Raw genomic sequence first — 15701 nt, forward strand, 5'->3', positions numbered from 1 at the left:
AAATGGCAGGTGTGCCACATACAAAAACACAAGACACAAAGACACTGAACCTGGAGGGGAGAGACTGAAACGGTCAGACAACTGGCATGCTGACAGTCTGACATGCCCCAGCAGAAGCAGCAGAAGGGAACAGCATTGACCTTTGGGAGAGTGACAGGATGAGAGCAGAGTGGCCCCACTGGTTGCTGCTTGGGTAGTGCTGGTGCTGAGAAATAAGGGATGCTGATTGAGATGGAGATGTGTTTTTGTGTAGTATGACTGAGGGTTCCTGCAGGCAGTGCCTCAGTTTCTCCCTTTGGGACAAGGTCTCAAGCTTTGCAGGTAAAGTTTGGGCTAGCTGCCCTGGAAGATCACCTGTCTGATAGCTTGCAATCTGAGGTGTGTGTGTGTGCGCGCGCGCGCGCGTGAGAGGGAGGGAGCGGAACGTGCCTGAGCATGGGGGGAATTGGGCCATGCCCCAGGACTTGAGCCATCTCTGGCACAAAAGGAGTTAATGGCAGGGACCGCGCCCCCCCGTGTCCGGGCACGCGCAGCGCGCCCCCTCGGTGCGCGGGCACAGCAGCCAGGCTGCCGGAGAGCTGATCTCGGGGATTCGGGTGCGGAGCCCTTGGCCTGGAGGCGATATGGGTGGTCCGTGGCTCGGTTCAGTCGCTTGCAGCAGCCCGGGGAACAGGTGAGGCCGCCTGCCCCGGTCTCTCATCCTCTAGCTGCCCATACCTTGCCCCCATCCTAACCCCTCCCAATCCCAGGCTCCTCCACTCCCCAGCCAGTGGCCCCCATCCCTCTCAACCCCATGTTCTCCATCGGCACCCCTGACCCCCGATCCTCCCCCGCTTCTGTTCTCTCCTCTACCTCCTCCCTAAATCCCGCATCCCTATCATCCTCCCGCCCATGGTCCCTCTATTTCCACAGCCTATCCCGCATGCTCATCAAAATACCCCTATTGAGGGCCCCCAGCCCCATCCCGGGATTGCACATTGCCAGTCCCCCCTCCCCTGCAGTGCAGCCCCATCCCCCTTCCATCATAGCATCTCATAGCCAGGCTCCCTCCCCCACTCTCTGCAGCCCCCCCACCCAATGGAGGCCTTTATCCTATCCTCCCCCATTCCAGTGCAACTGCATCCCCCAATCCATTCCAAGCCCTCGTAGCCCCCAATACTGCAGTTCTCAATATTGGTCCATTCCTGCACAATGCCCCGCGCCCAGCACCGCTGCAGCCCCAAAAGTAGCCCCAGATGCCATTCTCATCCCCGGCATTGCTGCCTCCCCTTGTCTTCTCCCAAATTGCAAGTTGGACCAGGATGGAGATCTTGGCCTTGGGGATTCACAGTGGGTCCTAGGCTACAGAGGGCGTTTGGGGGTCGGTCCGATTGTCTAGGTGCTCACGGGGGAGGGGCTGCAGGGAATTGACTCAAAGGAGAATTTGGCATTTGGCGCCGAAGGGTTACTGGAGAGGGGGGCATCCCGAAAGGGTTAATGGAATTTGTGGGGTGGGGGCAGCACCGAGGGGGTTAATGTGGGGGGGTTGCTGGTGGGGAAGCTGTGTGAATGAGCGGTCTGTGCCCTGGAGTTGCCATGGAGACGGTGAATGGGGGGATTGTGTGAACTCAGCTGCGGACTATGCCCCCCCAATACACACACCCACCCACTCCCTCCTGCCCCACCTCCCTACTCCTACCCCTTCCTTCCCCTTCCCCTCCTCCCCCCACCCGGGTGCATTCTGGGCAGTGTCTGGGATCTTACCCCCCATACTTTGCTCCCCATTTCCTCATTTCCTCTGAGCCCCCACCCCTTTAGCCACTTTACCCGCCCTCCCTCCTCTTCCTTTTTCTTCTCTCTCTCTCTCTCACACACACACACGCACACACACACACACACACACACACACAGATACACACACACACACATTCTCATTCCCCTCTCGTGGTGGCTGATTGCCGGGCGTTCCCAATCTCCCTCCCCCACCCCTTCAGCCAGTTCTTAAAGGAGCAGGCCTGCAATCCGGGAAGGCGGGAGAAATGGAGGAAAACTAAATGTGCATGTGGCGTGAATGTGCGTGTGTGTGCGTGTGTGTGCGAGAGCATGCGGGAGTATCTGTGTGTGCCTGTGTCTATGTGTTGACTGTGTAACTGTGTCAGAAGGCCTGTGTGTCTGAGTGTGTTACTATTTCTGTTTCTGTCTCCACCTATGTGTCACCATTATGCTGCATGTGTCTGGATATTTACCTATGCGGGTATGTGTGATTATATTTCAGTAAGTCTCTGTGTGTGTCTCTGAATGTATCACTCTGTGAGGCTCTGGCTGTGTGAGGTGCTCTGTCTCAGAATGTGGGACTATATGAGGGGATCTCTGTGGGTTTGGAATGTATGTCTCTGTGAGTGAATATCGCAGTGTCTGTGATCCTGGCTTGGTCTTTCTCATTCCCTCTTTGAGTCTTTGTGAGTTTATTTCTATGAGTCTCTGAATATGTGTTCCCCATGCTCCGTTGTTTATTTTATAATACACCGGAAGAGCATCCACAATGCCTAGGGTGCTAGGCAGAACTCTTTCTGCCTCACTCCTGGAATTCGGTGTGAATTAAGAGAGAGCCAACTGAAAGGACCAAGGCTTAAGGATTTGGGAGCAGTGAGGGCTGAGGAGAAATGTACAGGAGGGGCGCAGGAGGGTCCGAGGAGGACTCTGATGAATGGCTGTCCCGCCCTCTGCCCTGCCTGAGGGTGAGGGAGTCTCTCTGTGGAACTCTGCCGATTTGCTGCTTTCTGTTCTTGTGTCTTAGTGTCCCGGAGTGAGGTTGACAATCCCATCCTGTCCTGAAGTGGAGGTCCCTGTGTGGGCTTACCAGGTCCCAAGGGCTACACAGCTCTGCTCAAGCAGCATGCCTGGGGACCTGAGCTCCATCTTTGTTTCTCCCCACCCTGTGGCTGTCACATGCTATTCTGGCTCCAGCCGACCCTGATGAACCCCTTTGGCTGTGGAGTTGAAGTTGGGCACTGGGAACTTGCAGTGGCAGCAACTGTCACTGTCAAACCCCTTGGATTTTCCAGCCATGGCCAGGCACATAGAATGGTTCTGATTGGCAGTGGATCATCTGTGAGTCCCTGGGCCCCTGGGCATGTGAAACCTCTCCTGCCTATAAGAGAATAGCCCAAGCCCAGCGGGGCCCCCAAAGACCAACTCTGTTGCCCTCCCAGACCATCTTGGATGACGCATACTTCCCTCTTTCCACAGGCCTGTCTGGCCCTGAGGGAGTCCCCTTTCTGAAGCTGTGGTGCTTGGACGACCTGCTCTCTACGTTGCTGGGCACCTGTAGGTGTCCCTCGAGAGCTCAGTTTTGAGGTTCAAGTCAGTGTGGCCATGAAGGGGCTGCCTGTTGGGCTGATGCTGTGACCCTGGAGTCTGCCTCTCCTGCCAGTCCCCCTGCCCGGAACATGTGGCTGCGGCTTGGCCCGCCCTCGCTGTCCCTGAGCCCCAAGCCCACAGTTGGCAGGAGCCTGTGCCTCACCCTGTGGTTCCTCAGTTTGGCGCTGAGGGCCAGTACCCAGGCCCCAGCACCCACAGTCAACACTCACTTTGGGAAGCTAAGGGGTGCCCGGGTACCACTGCCCAGTGAGATCCTGGGGCCTGTGGACCAATACCTGGGGGTGCCCTATGCAGCTCCCCCGATCGGCGAGAAACGTTTCCTGCCCCCTGAACCACCCCCATCCTGGTCGGGCATCCGGAACGCCACACACTTTCCCCCAGTGTGCCCCCAGAACATCCACACAGCTGTGCCCGAAGTCATGCTGCCAGTCTGGTTCACTGCCAACTTGGATATCGTCGCTACTTACATCCAGGAGCCCAACGAAGACTGTCTCTACCTGAACGTCTATGTGCCGACGGAGGATGGTGAGTGCTGCGGCCAGGCACTGTGCCCTCCCTGCCTCCCGCCTGCCCTGCTGTGTTTGTGGCTTGCATGTGGTTGTGTGCCCAACAGCATGCGTCTGTCTGTCTGTGAAAATGCTTCTAACCATCACTCTGCTTGGCCTCCCACACCCCTCCCTGTTCTTCCCTCTCCCAGCATTGTCTGAGCTCCCATGTGTGAGTGACACTGTTGCCAGGAGGGGCCTGGCCCGGCCTGAGAGCTCTGACGGGTCTAGGTCCAGTGCTGGATGGGGGTCCCCTGGGGGAGTATGGGTCACGGCTGGCAGCTGCCCGCGGGAGGATGCTGGCTCCACCAGGCCCCCCTGTTGCCATTCCACCTGCTTCGAAAGGTGGTAGGTGTGTGTGGCCAAGGGCACTGGGTGTGTGGGGGGCGGGGGGGCAAGCCTGGTGGGCGATGCTTAGGTGCCTCCTCTTTCACTAGCTGATGCCTCCTCCCGCGGGGGTCACACTAAGGTAAGTGACAGAAACAAGGAGATGGTGGGACAGGCTCTCTGCCATGTGCCGCCTGCAGAGCAGCTCAGCTCTTGGGGCCTGGGGGGTGGGGGGTGCATGCCCCTGGGCAGAGGCCTCCTGTTATTTTTTAGTTTTTTATTCATTTTACAGTAAAGCGGATTTCCAAGGAATGCGCCCGAAAGCCCAACAAGAAAATTTGTAGGAAAGGAGGTAGGTAGCGAGCCGGCGGGGAGGGAGAGAGAGAGAGAGGGAGGACTGTCTGCCCACCTGCCCTTGCCCCCAGGACCCAGCCTTCCTCCAAGTAGCCCAGGCTCAGGGGGCAGTGAGCAGGCATAAGCGCCACCTCATCTGAGGGCCCTGGCTGCCTTGCAGGGAGGATTTGGTGGCCTAAGGCAGGCTCAGAGCAGAAGCAGCAACCCTATTTCTTCCAATCTTCCCAGCCCCAAATTCCACCCTAAAGTGTGTGCCAAAGGCAGAGCCAGTGGCTCTCTCGGTGACACCTCAGGAGAAACTCTAGGAAGCCAAGATGGAGCCAGAGGCTCCACCCTTTTCCTAGTGGGTGGAGCCAGAAGACCATCCCTTCTGTGTTCTTTCTCCTGGATTGAAAGTCTAGACTCAATTTTCCCACCCTGAAGCTTAGACCAAACGTGTACACAGATTTAGTAACTCCTGCCATACACACCTCTGCCTCCCACCCCACTACCTCTGGCCAGAGTGTAGCTGATAGACCCAAGCTGCTCTGGTGGCAGCACTTGGGGGTCTCTGGGAACTATGGACTTTAAAGGAGGCAAAAGATCCTGAATTTTAAATTTGCCCTCATGCTGAGAGGAGTTTCTCCCCCTGTATAATAATTCTTCCTATTGGAATATCACTTTATGTTTTCTGTAAAGTGCCTTGGCATTTACCTTATAGAATCCTCCCTATATCTCTGGAAGCGTCTAAGGCAGGAATCAGTATCCCAATTTTACAGATGAGGAAACAGGCCCAGGGGAGTGACTTGCTGCTGCTCAAGGCCCCCGTCGCTGGTCTGTGGCAGAGCTGGGACCAAAACCTGGGTCTCTTGACCCTCAGGGCGTGTTCTTTCCACTGTAGCACACAGAAGCAACTCCCATCTGCTGATTCCCATCTCCCCAACTCAAAAAAATGGTGAGATGTGGCTGGGCTGGGGAGAATTGGAACAGTAACAGCCTAAGGAACAGGTGGAAAAATCACAGCTTGATCCCTACAACCCTCTGGCAAGCTGGGAGTTTGTTTTCCTTTGATGTCCTAGGGCAGGGTTTCTCAGAATGGGGTTGTCAGGATTCCTGGGATGGGATGCTCCTTACTGAATAAGAATTTCTGGGGGCACAGCCTGGGAATCTATATGTTGAACATGAGCCCTGAGTGCTTCTAATGCACACCCGAGCATGGAGTGAGACCCGCTGCTCTAGGGATAGTATTTCACCACAGCCCCATAACCCACCCAGAACCTCACACACCATAGGCAATTGATGTCTCTTTGTGTAATTCAGAAGCATCATGGTGCTGCAGAAAGAGTACAGGTCTGGGAAGCACAAGGCCTGAGTCCCAGCTCTGCTGCCAACTCACAATGAAACCTTAGGCAAGTCTTTTCCTTCCAGAACCTCTGTTTCCACATCTGAGGTTGGTAGGGTACAGCTCTGGCCTTAGCATTCCATTAGCCTTTAAACGGTGAAACCCCGTCTCTACTAAAAACACAAAAAATTAGCCGGGCATGGTGGTGGGCGCCTGTAGTTCCAGCTACTCGGGAGGTTGAGGTGGGAGAATGGCGTGAACCCGGGAGGCGGAGCTTGCAGTGAGCTGAGATGGTGCCACTGCACTCCAGCCTGGGCGACAGAGCGAGACTCCGTCTCAAAAAGAAAAGAAAAAAAAAAACCCTGCAGGAGAGGAGATGGCATTCACATTAACCATTTCTTAGGAAGAATGATCGCCCAGTAAGAGCTTTGGGCTGTCCAGTCCAGCCCTGAGAGTGTGGCCAGAGAGCAGACTGGAAGCCCCGGCTCAAACACGCACATTTACCAATCGTGATTGTTGACTGTGGGCAAGGCCACGTGCTAGGTGTTGTTGGGATGTGGAGGGATATGAGGTAGAGGAAAGATTTAGAAATGACTAAAGGCCTAATCACTGCTCTGAAGAAGCTCTTAGCCTTGTATTAAAACTCAGCTGGTTTGGCCGGGTGCGGTGGCTTATGCCTATAATTGCAGCACTTTGGGAGGCCAAGGCGGGTGGATCACTTGAGTTCAGGAATTCGAGACCAGCCTGGCCAATATGGTGAAACCCCATCCCTACTAAAAATACAGGTGCGTGGTGGCACGCACTTGTAGTCCCAGCCACTCGGGAGGCTGGGGCAGGAGAATCGCTTGAACCCGGGAGGTGGAGGTTGCAGTGAGCAGAGGTGGTGCCATTGCACTCCAGCCTGTGCAACAAGGGTGAAACTCCATCTCAAAAAAAAAAAAAAAAACTCAGCTGGTTTCCCTAAGTCCCATGGGCCAATCAGGAAGTGGGTTCCAGACAGTGCAAGGGAAGGCATTTGGTCATTTCACTGTTCAAATTAGTTCCCTACCCAGGACCTGGTGGCCATTTGGAAGTGACAAATCCCGCCTCTTGAGGGAGACCCATCCCCGGAGGTCGTTAGGGTTGTGGTGTGCAGAGGTCTGGGGACCGGCCTGGCTGGGATCCCTCAGGGGCGCAGGGTCTGGGAATGGTGGTCTGCAGTCAGGCTGACCTGGGTGAGAGGCGTGGCCGCTAGGAGCTGCTCAGCAAGTGCCAGGCTGAAGGAGCAGAGGCATCTGTGTGAAGGAGGCTGGGACAATGCAGCAACCCAGGGACACTCACAGAGGGGTTCACAAGGGACGTATCTTCTAAGTCAGGGATGATGGGAAATGAAGAGTTTCCTGGGAAAGACCTGCCCCATCTCCCCAACACCCCACCCCATCAAGTTGGAAGGAATTCGTGTCTGGGGATGAGCAATTCCTTTCCGTTTGGTAGGCTGTCCACAGTGTGAGGGATGATGCCCATGTCCCATTAAGGTTTCTGAGGACAGCACTGGCAGGTGTTGAGCTAATGTGTTAAGACGGTAGGTGCCACCGGAAGTTCAGGGAGCCAGAGGCAATTTCTCCCCTAGAGCTGTGCTCTTGTCCTAGTTGAAAAGCCATTTTGTAGGATGAGGGCAGTTCCTGTTTTGATGAATGGCTGTAAGGAAATCTAGTCATCAGAGTCCAGACCGGCTGGGAAAGAGGGCTCTTTGCTCCCTCCAGGCTGAGGGTATCTGATGTCATAGATGCCTGGGGTGGCAGCACAGCCCCCTCTGTTTCCACACACTGACCAGCATCCAGACAGCCGGTCCTCTCCCTCCACAGCCATCGCCAGGATGCACTTCTAGCCTCCTTAGAACAGGAAGGAGAATTTGTGCCAGCTTAGCCCCAGATCCTAAATGTCTCCCTTCTTGCCTCTAGTCTCTTTTTTCTCTTCCCCTCCTTTCCCCTCCCCTACATGCCCCACTGCTTTTCTCATCTATTTCTTCCCTCCCTTCCCCTTTCCCCCACCCCAGAAAGGTGGCATGTTGCAGTGGAAAGACCATGGGCTTTGGAGTCAAGCAGACCTGGGTGTGAATCGCACCTCTAGCACTTCCTAGCTGTGTGATCTTGAGCAAGTCACTTTACCCCTCTGAACCTCAGTTTCCCCATCAGTGAAACAGGAATAAGGATAGGACCTATCTCACTGGGGTGTAAGGATCAAACAATATGGCAGAAGTAGAGTGTCTGGCACATGGTGAATATTCAGTACATGGTTGGAGCTGTGACCATTATTCCTATCTCTTTGTTTCTCTTCTATTTTTTTTTCTCTCTCTCACCATCCCTTTCTCCTCTTCCCCTTTCTTCTGTCCCTCTCTCCCTCTCTGGCTCTCTCTACATCTCAGAGCAATGCTTGCTGCTCTCAACACTGGTTCCTGTGGGCAGGAACCCCATTTGCCATTAACCAGAGCAGGGGCTCCAATAAGGAAGACCAGAGGGAAAGCTTCATCTCCCATTTTCTCCTGTGGGAATCAGGGTCAGCTGAGGCCCAGCTTGAGCCTGCCCACTGGGCCCCAGGAGCTCAGGCCTGGGGTCCCTGTACACGTCTCTGCCCTAAGTACCTCGTATCCACAATCTCCACACTTGCTGGCAATGTCACCCCTCACCCTTGGTACCTGACCCTGCTCTCCAGCTCGACCTGCCTGTGTACACACGAGCAGCCCCTTCCACCCAGAATAAATCCTTCCCCTGAGTGGGTCTCTGGCTCTGTGCCCTGGCCCACTTGCTGCTACCTCCTTCCTCACTGGAAAGGTAGTTGGTTGAGATGGGCTGTTGGGGACAGGGAGGCGGGGCAGGGCGGTGCAGAGAGGCCAGCACAGCAGGGGCCTGCAACACCATCATCCTGATGAAGGTCTGGGCCTCAGCCCACCCATTCCCTCAGTTCTTGCCATCCCTCCTGCCTGTCCTGGGCCCAGGCCCGGAGCTGGCTTGCTGGGCCACACTGCAGTCATGCTGTTTTTGAATTCTCTCTCTGTTTTGTTCTCTGTTCTGTGCTGTTGTGTCTCCCCGTGTCTGGTCCCCAGGATCCGGCGCTAAGAAACAGGGCGAGGACTTAGCGGATAATGACGGGGATGAAGATGAAGGTATTTGGGGGCTGCAGGGCGCGGCGGCTGGTGCATGGCACAGAGCCCCTCCCCTTCTCGATGGGGAGAAGCCCCGTCTGTCTGTCTGTCTGTCCGTTGGTGTGTTTCTGTTCCTGTACAAGGCCGTTGGGCTGTTCATCTGTCTTTGGCCCTGTTGGCCACTGGGAGTTCCGGGGTGATGGACATGGCTGGCAGGAGCAGGGGACCACAAGCAGAGCCGTGGGGAGGACGTCCTCCTTGCCTGGGTCTCCCGCCCCTTCCCCATCTTCTGTGGTTCAGAGGCACCTGCCCCTACTGAGCAGCAGGGAGAGTGGAGAGAAAGCAGGACCACTGAGGGCGGGGAGAGGACAAAGGCAACGGAACGGCAAGGAGATTACCTGTGTCTCACAGGGAGCCTGGCTTCTGGCAGAGGGGCCCCGCAGGACGGTGAACTGGGGAATGAGGCAGTGACAACCAAAGGGGCTGGAAAAGCAGCACCAGAACCTCCCCAGCCTTCTAGAAAAGAGAGAGATGGTCTCGGGGCTAGGGGCTGCCGTAGGTACAAGACAAAGCCAGAAAGACTGGGCTAAAATGCCAGGCTGAGGCCAGGACTCCACAGCCATCAATAGATGGCATAAGATCCTTGGGCAATGATCGGACCAGCCTTCCTCCTTGGAGAAACAAGTTCTGTTTGCTCCGCAGCAGAGAGCATTCCCTTCCTCCTCCATGCCCTGGCCCTGCCCCTCTGCCCCGAAGGGGCCAGGCAGCTCAGGGGGGCCCAGTGGTGATGGGTAGGGCTGTGCTGGCATGGCAGAGAGTATTGGTCCAGTTCACGGACTGACAGGCTACAGGCAGAGGTGATCAGGCCTGGAGCCTTCTCTTGACTGCCCCAGCCCCGATGCTGTGCCGCCTGGGCTCGGGAGCAGCCGCTTGATGGTCCCCTGTTGAATGGCCTCTGGGGAGTCTCCATCTTCATCTTGGTGCTGACTGGGAGCAGGCTCTGTCATTCTTAGTTCTGCCCCATCCCCAATGCTTCTGGTTAAGTCTGCCCAGGGAGAATGGGGAAATGGGCACATGGCTAAGAAACCATGTCAACAAGGTTCCCCCCACCCTATCTCTGCCATTCACTCCCCTTTCCCCACATCCTTCCTTGTTCTCTCCCTGTGCCACCCCTTATTCCCACACCTCTTGTCTCTGTCTGCACTGGGGGGCCAGCTGCTGCCAGTGGCCGTTTTTCCATGTAACTGGTCTAGTCTTGGGGGTTTCAGGGCTCCCCAGCTCCTGCTCTCTAAAGCCATGTCAGGTCCCAGGACTCCTGGGTGCCCAGGGCAGCAACTCACCTGATGTGGCTAAAGGACCAGCCCTTCCTCTTTCTGCTGCTCCCCGCCCCCAGGGCCCAGCCATGGCCCACTGAGGCCTGGCTGTATCACATGCCTGGCTGCCTTCAGCTGGGAGGCACTTGAAACCAGAGCCTTTAAAAAGATCACTGAAGCCCCACTGTCTCGGGCTGATGCTTGAGCTCCAGGTTGAGCAGCCCCATGAGTCCTGCCCTCAGGGATGGCGGTGGTGTCCTGGCACCTGGGATAGCTTTGCTGCCCGCACCCACCCCCCCGGGCTGGCGGGGGTGGGGGAGGAAGGGCATCCCACCCAGCCTGTGTCTCACCCCTTCTCCTTGCAGACATCCGGGACAGTGGTGCTAAACCCGTCATGGTCTACATCCACGGAGGCTCTTACATGGAAGGGACAGGCAACATGATTGATGGCAGCGTCCTCGCCAGTTATGGCAATGTCATCGTCATCACCCTCAACTATCGGGTTGGAGTGCTAGGTATGGTTCCCTGCCTGGTGCCTGGAAGGAAGACTGGCTTCTCAAGGAGGGAGGAAAGAATGCTGGAGAATTTAAAAACAGATAGCCTTGCTTCTCTAGCTGTTGCTAATAACCACAGTCAAAATGGTGTTATCCTCTGGCCCCTACCCAAATGCTAGGGGCTTCCCCATATCCCCAGGCCCTTTCTTGGAAGGTTTAGATGCCACCGGAAATTCAATTCAAACTTCACACCTTCTCTCAGGTCCCAAGCCAGGTCTCTGCTTCCAGACTTTCACTTGGCTGAGTTTTGTAGGATGCTTCAATTTTCCACTGTCCTGTCTTCACCTCTACCCACCCGCCCCACATCTCTAAACACCCCACACATGCACAGATATTCCTTCCAGCCCACTCCATGGCCACATACCTATTTACCTTCATGTGTTTACACATCCACCCCGCCATGCACCTGCAGGAAGACTGATTTCTCACTCACCCCCATAAAGTACACACACCTAGCCCCACATTCACATCTCCAGGCCCCTCACACATAAACACATTCTCCCAGCACTCCAGGTAACTCCATTCACATAGTCTCTCCAGAACACATATCCAGATACCCACACGGTCTGTGTACTCCACGTCTGCACCCCGCAGATGGCTCTCACCCTCCGCATATACACACACACATGCTCATATGCTTCTCCCCATGTCTCTGTAGCCACATCTACACCCATACCCACGACGCATACACACGCACACTCACATTTTACCCCCATATTTACAGCCCACACAAAAACCTACACCCTGCACATCCATGTCCACACCCAAACTCCACACATATACACCTTAAATGTATATAAATATTCCTTCCACCCACCCCCCACAAATACCTACACACGCCCGTGTCCCCCTGCACACCCCACTTCCACATCCACTTTACACACCCACCTACTACCACACACACCTGTCCCTCACTATCTCCTCAGAAACACAAACCAACATTCCCCTTCCCTACACACGTATACTCTTACCTGTTTGTCCACACTGTCCCACCCCACACATCCACAGATACTACACACACACCATATCCACATCTACATACATCCCACACACTGCCCTTATGTCATTCCCCTACACGTACACTCCCCCCCACACACATCCACATATGCATGCATGCATATACATGCACACACTCTTCCATACACAGCCTGCATATGTACACCCAGCACACACCCATGCACTTCTCCCCTCACCCCACCCCACAAATATATACACATCCGTGTACATGAGGCTGCACCTGTATCCATACATGCACACACACCTTGACCCAGGCCCAACCGCATCCCCCAAGTCCCCCCACACTTCCTTACCCCGTATATGCCCACGTACACACTCTTTGTACTCTAAGCATGTCCCCTGCAGACTCCCACCCATCACACACATACTCCCATGCATATGCACTCATTGCCCAAATGCCTCCTCATATGCACCCATACACCTCCCCACCCCCGCATTCTCTGCTGTGCACAAGCTTGTGTCAGTCATTTAGGCTGCCCTTGAACCCTGTACCTTCCTTGGTGACCACCCATGCCTATCTATGGCCAAGGTCTTGAGGTAAACGAGTGCCTCAGAGAGGGTGACTAAGCACACAGGGTCCTGCTCATGCTCCCCCAAGCCCCGCATCCCTGTAGTGGCATGAAGAAGGCAACTTCTTCCTGGAGGAAGAGTTTCAGCGGGAGTGTAGGCTCTTGGTCAGGTCTGTAGGCATATGGGTGCTAAACCAGCAGTTAGGCATGGCTTATTCCATGGCTAGTTAGGACACACGACCGTATTTTATTTTATTTCATTTCATTTTTATTTAATTTTTGAGACAGGGTCTCACTCTTGCCCAGGCCAGTTTTGAACTCCTGAGCTCAAGTGATCATCCTCCCACCTCAAGGGCCTTATTTTAATTTGCTTATTTATTTATTTATTATTTTTATTTTGTTTTTGAGGCACAGTCTCACTCTGTCGCCCAGGCTGGAGTGCAATGGCACCATCTCGGCTCACTGCAACCTCCGCCTCGCGGGTTCAAGTGATTCTCCTGCCTCAGCCTCCTGAGTAGCTGGGATTACAGGCACCTGCCACCACGCCCGGCTAATTTTTGTATTTTTAGTAGAGACGGGGTTTCACCATGTTGGCCAGGCTGGTCTCGAACTCCTGACCTTAGGCGATCTGCCTGTCTCAGCCTCCCAAAGTGCTGGGATTACAGGCATGAGCCACCGCGCCTGGCCCTTAATTTTCTCTTGACTATATTGCTTTTGTCAGTTCCAATCTCAGAGGCTCCGGGGCTGCATTTCACTTCTGGGTGCAGTTGTATGCGCAGAACAGCAATCTTCTCTTGGTTCACAATTAATACTATGTGAGATAGGAAGACACCTTTTTGGGGTTCAAACTGCAGAAATGATGTTCCTTTAAAAAGCAAAGTCTGTCCCCTTCAGTGGCGCCCGGGACACTGAATATGGAGCATGCAGGCCATTCACACTGGTCTCCCCACGGTCTGGTAGGCTTGGGATGTTGGGATGTCATGGTTCTGCCCCTGCCCCTCTGTCTTTCTGCATCACCTCAGACACCATGGTGAGGCTCTTGTAAGCTGTTCTGTCCTGTTGAATCTCATGGTACCATGAAGGTGTCTGGAAACCCACACACTAGGGCTGCACACTTTCTTTTTTTAATTAATTAATTAATTTTTTTTTTGAGACAGAGTCGCACTCTCGCCCAGGCTGGAGTGCAGTGGTGCAATCATGGCTTATTGCAGCCTTGACCTCCCAGGCTCAAGTGATCCTCCCACCTCAGCCTCCCGAGCAGCTGGGATTATGGATTACAGGTGTGCACCACCACACCCAGCTAATTTTTGTATTTTTAGTAGAGACAAGGTCTCACTATGTTGGCCAGGCTGGTCTGGAACTCCTGATCTCAAGTGATCCACTTGCCTTGGCCTCCCAAAGCGTTGGGATTACAGGCGTGAGCCACCACGCCTGGCTGGGCTGCACAGTTTCTAGAGAGGAATGAACGCGCAAATGTAATCACAAACAGATATACAGACACATGTACACGGTAGTTCAAAGCCAAAAGTAATTTTGCTACTTTCTTTTCTTAGAGTGACAGAAAACACTCAACTCAGCTGCTTAAAAAAATATAAACACAATGCTCCATTCTGTAAGGTTTACTGGAAAATACAAAGAATACTATAAATGTGCTTCAGAGCAGCTAGGAATGAAGAAAGAGAGCGCGGAAAAGAGGGCGAGAGAGAGGAGAAAGCAAGGAAGAGAAGAAAAGGAGAGGACAAGAGAGAGTCAGGGAAAGGAAGCAGAGAGGAAACAGAAGGAGAGACTTAGGATGTAGGGAGAGACTCAGCATTTCACGTAGCATGTGAAGTCTCCACAGTGTCAGTTGGGAACTGTGGGCCGCACAGAAGGCTGTCGCTGGTGAGCATTCCGTATGATATCCTGATTTGCTGATTACTTCACAGTCCTACAGCTGCTCTAATCATTAAGCTTCTACACCAGAAGTTCTTAACCTTTTGGGGGATCTTGGACCCTTTTGAGATTCTGATGAAAGCTATGGACTCTCCCCTGGAACAACGCACACATGCGTGCATGCACACACACACATGCTTAACAATTTTACAGGGCTGGGTGTGGTGACTCACACTTGTAATTCCAACACTTTGGAAGGATGAGGTGGGCAGATCACCTGAGGTCAGGAGTTCAAGACCAGCCTGGCCAACTAAACCCTGTCTCTACTAAAAATACAAAAATAAGCTGGGCATGGTGGCACGCGCCTGTAGTCCCAGCTACTCAAGAGGCTGAGGCAGGAGAATTGCTTGAACCTGGGAGGCGGAAGTTGCAATGAGCCAAGATCGCGCCACTGCACACTAGCCTGGGCGACAGAGTGAGACTCCATCTCAAAAAAAAAAAAAAAAAAGAAAAAAAAAGAAAGAAAGAAAAAGAAAAGAAAGAAAAAACAATTTTACAGATCCCCCTTAAGTTCGTCCATGAAAGTCAGGTTAAGAACTCGCACTTGACAGCCCTCTGTCATTTGGATAACCAGAACAGCACATCTAGGGGGCAGGAACATTCTTCTTTGGGCTTAAGCAGTTGATGATCAAATATTACCGAAAACTCAGAAGGAGTCCTACACTAAGATTTGCTCAGAAGTTCCTCACCACTTCCTGCATACCCTTCAGTTCCTGTTCTGGAACACAAATATAATCAATAAGCCTGTATTGGATCCTGGGTACATATAAGATGTTTTTGTCTCTTGACACCAGATGTAGAACATGGGTTTGTCCCTGATGCTTGGGAATTTTCTTTTCTTTTTTTTTTTTTATTGAGACAGAGTCTTGCTCTGTCACCCAGGCTGGAGTGCAGTGGCACGATCTCAGCTCACTGCCAACCTCTGCCGCCGGGTTCAAGCGATTCTGGTGCCTCAGCCTCCGGAGTATCTGGGATTACAGGCGTGCACCACCACATCCAGCTATTTTTTTTTTTTTTTAAGTAGAGACGGGGGTTTACGCCATGTTGGCCAGACTGGTCTCGAACTCCTGACCTCGGGTGATCTGCCCGCCTCAGCCTCCCAAAGTGCTGGGATTACAGGCGTGAGCCACTGCGCCCAGCAGGGAATTTTCCTGTGTAGTGGGGCCTTTGTTGTTTTGTTGCCCAAAGCATCCCAGAACAGGTGGTTCGTTTTGGACCCCAGTCACAGGCATTCATTCACTCTCCTTCCCATCAGCTTTCCTGAGCACTGAACCCATCAGGCAGTTCATTCTAAGGTGCTTATCTTTTTTCTTCTTTTTTCTTTCTTTCTTTCTTTTTTTTTTTTTTT

General features: G+C 53.7%; 1 protein-coding gene across 2 annotated transcripts; it reads left to right on the forward strand.

The window, feature by feature from the left end:
* The first annotated feature begins 557 nt into the window (after positions 1-557).
* LOC116811774 (neuroligin-3-like) lies at positions 558-11082 on the forward strand. 2 transcript variants are annotated; one of them, XM_032757143.2, is made up of 5 exons: positions 558-673; positions 3229-3885; positions 4525-4584; positions 8990-9049; positions 10707-11082. In XM_032757143.2, the coding sequence occupies exons 2-5, from the start codon at positions 3429-3431 to the stop codon at positions 11012-11014; spliced, it is 885 nt and encodes a 294-aa protein (XP_032613034.1). In that variant the 5' UTR covers positions 558-673; positions 3229-3428; the 3' UTR covers positions 11015-11082. The 2 variants fall into 2 exon arrangements, with proteins under 2 accessions (XP_032613034.1, XP_032613035.1); XM_032757144.2 differs by lacking the exon at positions 4525-4584 and having other exon boundaries at positions 10707-11081.
* Positions 11083-15701: the final 4619 nt, after the last annotated feature.

The sequence above is a fragment of the Hylobates moloch genome, unplaced genomic scaffold (assembly GCF_009828535.3).
Source record: "Hylobates moloch isolate HMO894 unplaced genomic scaffold, HMol_V3 SCAFFOLD_7, whole genome shotgun sequence".
Classification (NCBI taxonomy): Eukaryota; Metazoa; Chordata; class Mammalia; order Primates; family Hylobatidae; genus Hylobates; species Hylobates moloch.

Coding starts and splice junctions, on each gene's coding strand:
- LOC116811774 (XM_032757143.2), top strand. CDS start 3,429: ATGTGGCTGCGGCTTGGCCCGCCCTCGCTGTCCCTGAGCCCCAAGCCC. Junction 3,886..4,524: donor CTATGTGCCGACGGAGGATG/GTGAGTGCTGCG, acceptor TTCATTTTACAG/TAAAGCGGATTTCCAAGGAA. Junction 4,585..8,989: donor GAAAATTTGTAGGAAAGGAG/GTAGGTAGCGAG, acceptor TCTGGTCCCCAG/GATCCGGCGCTAAGAAACAG.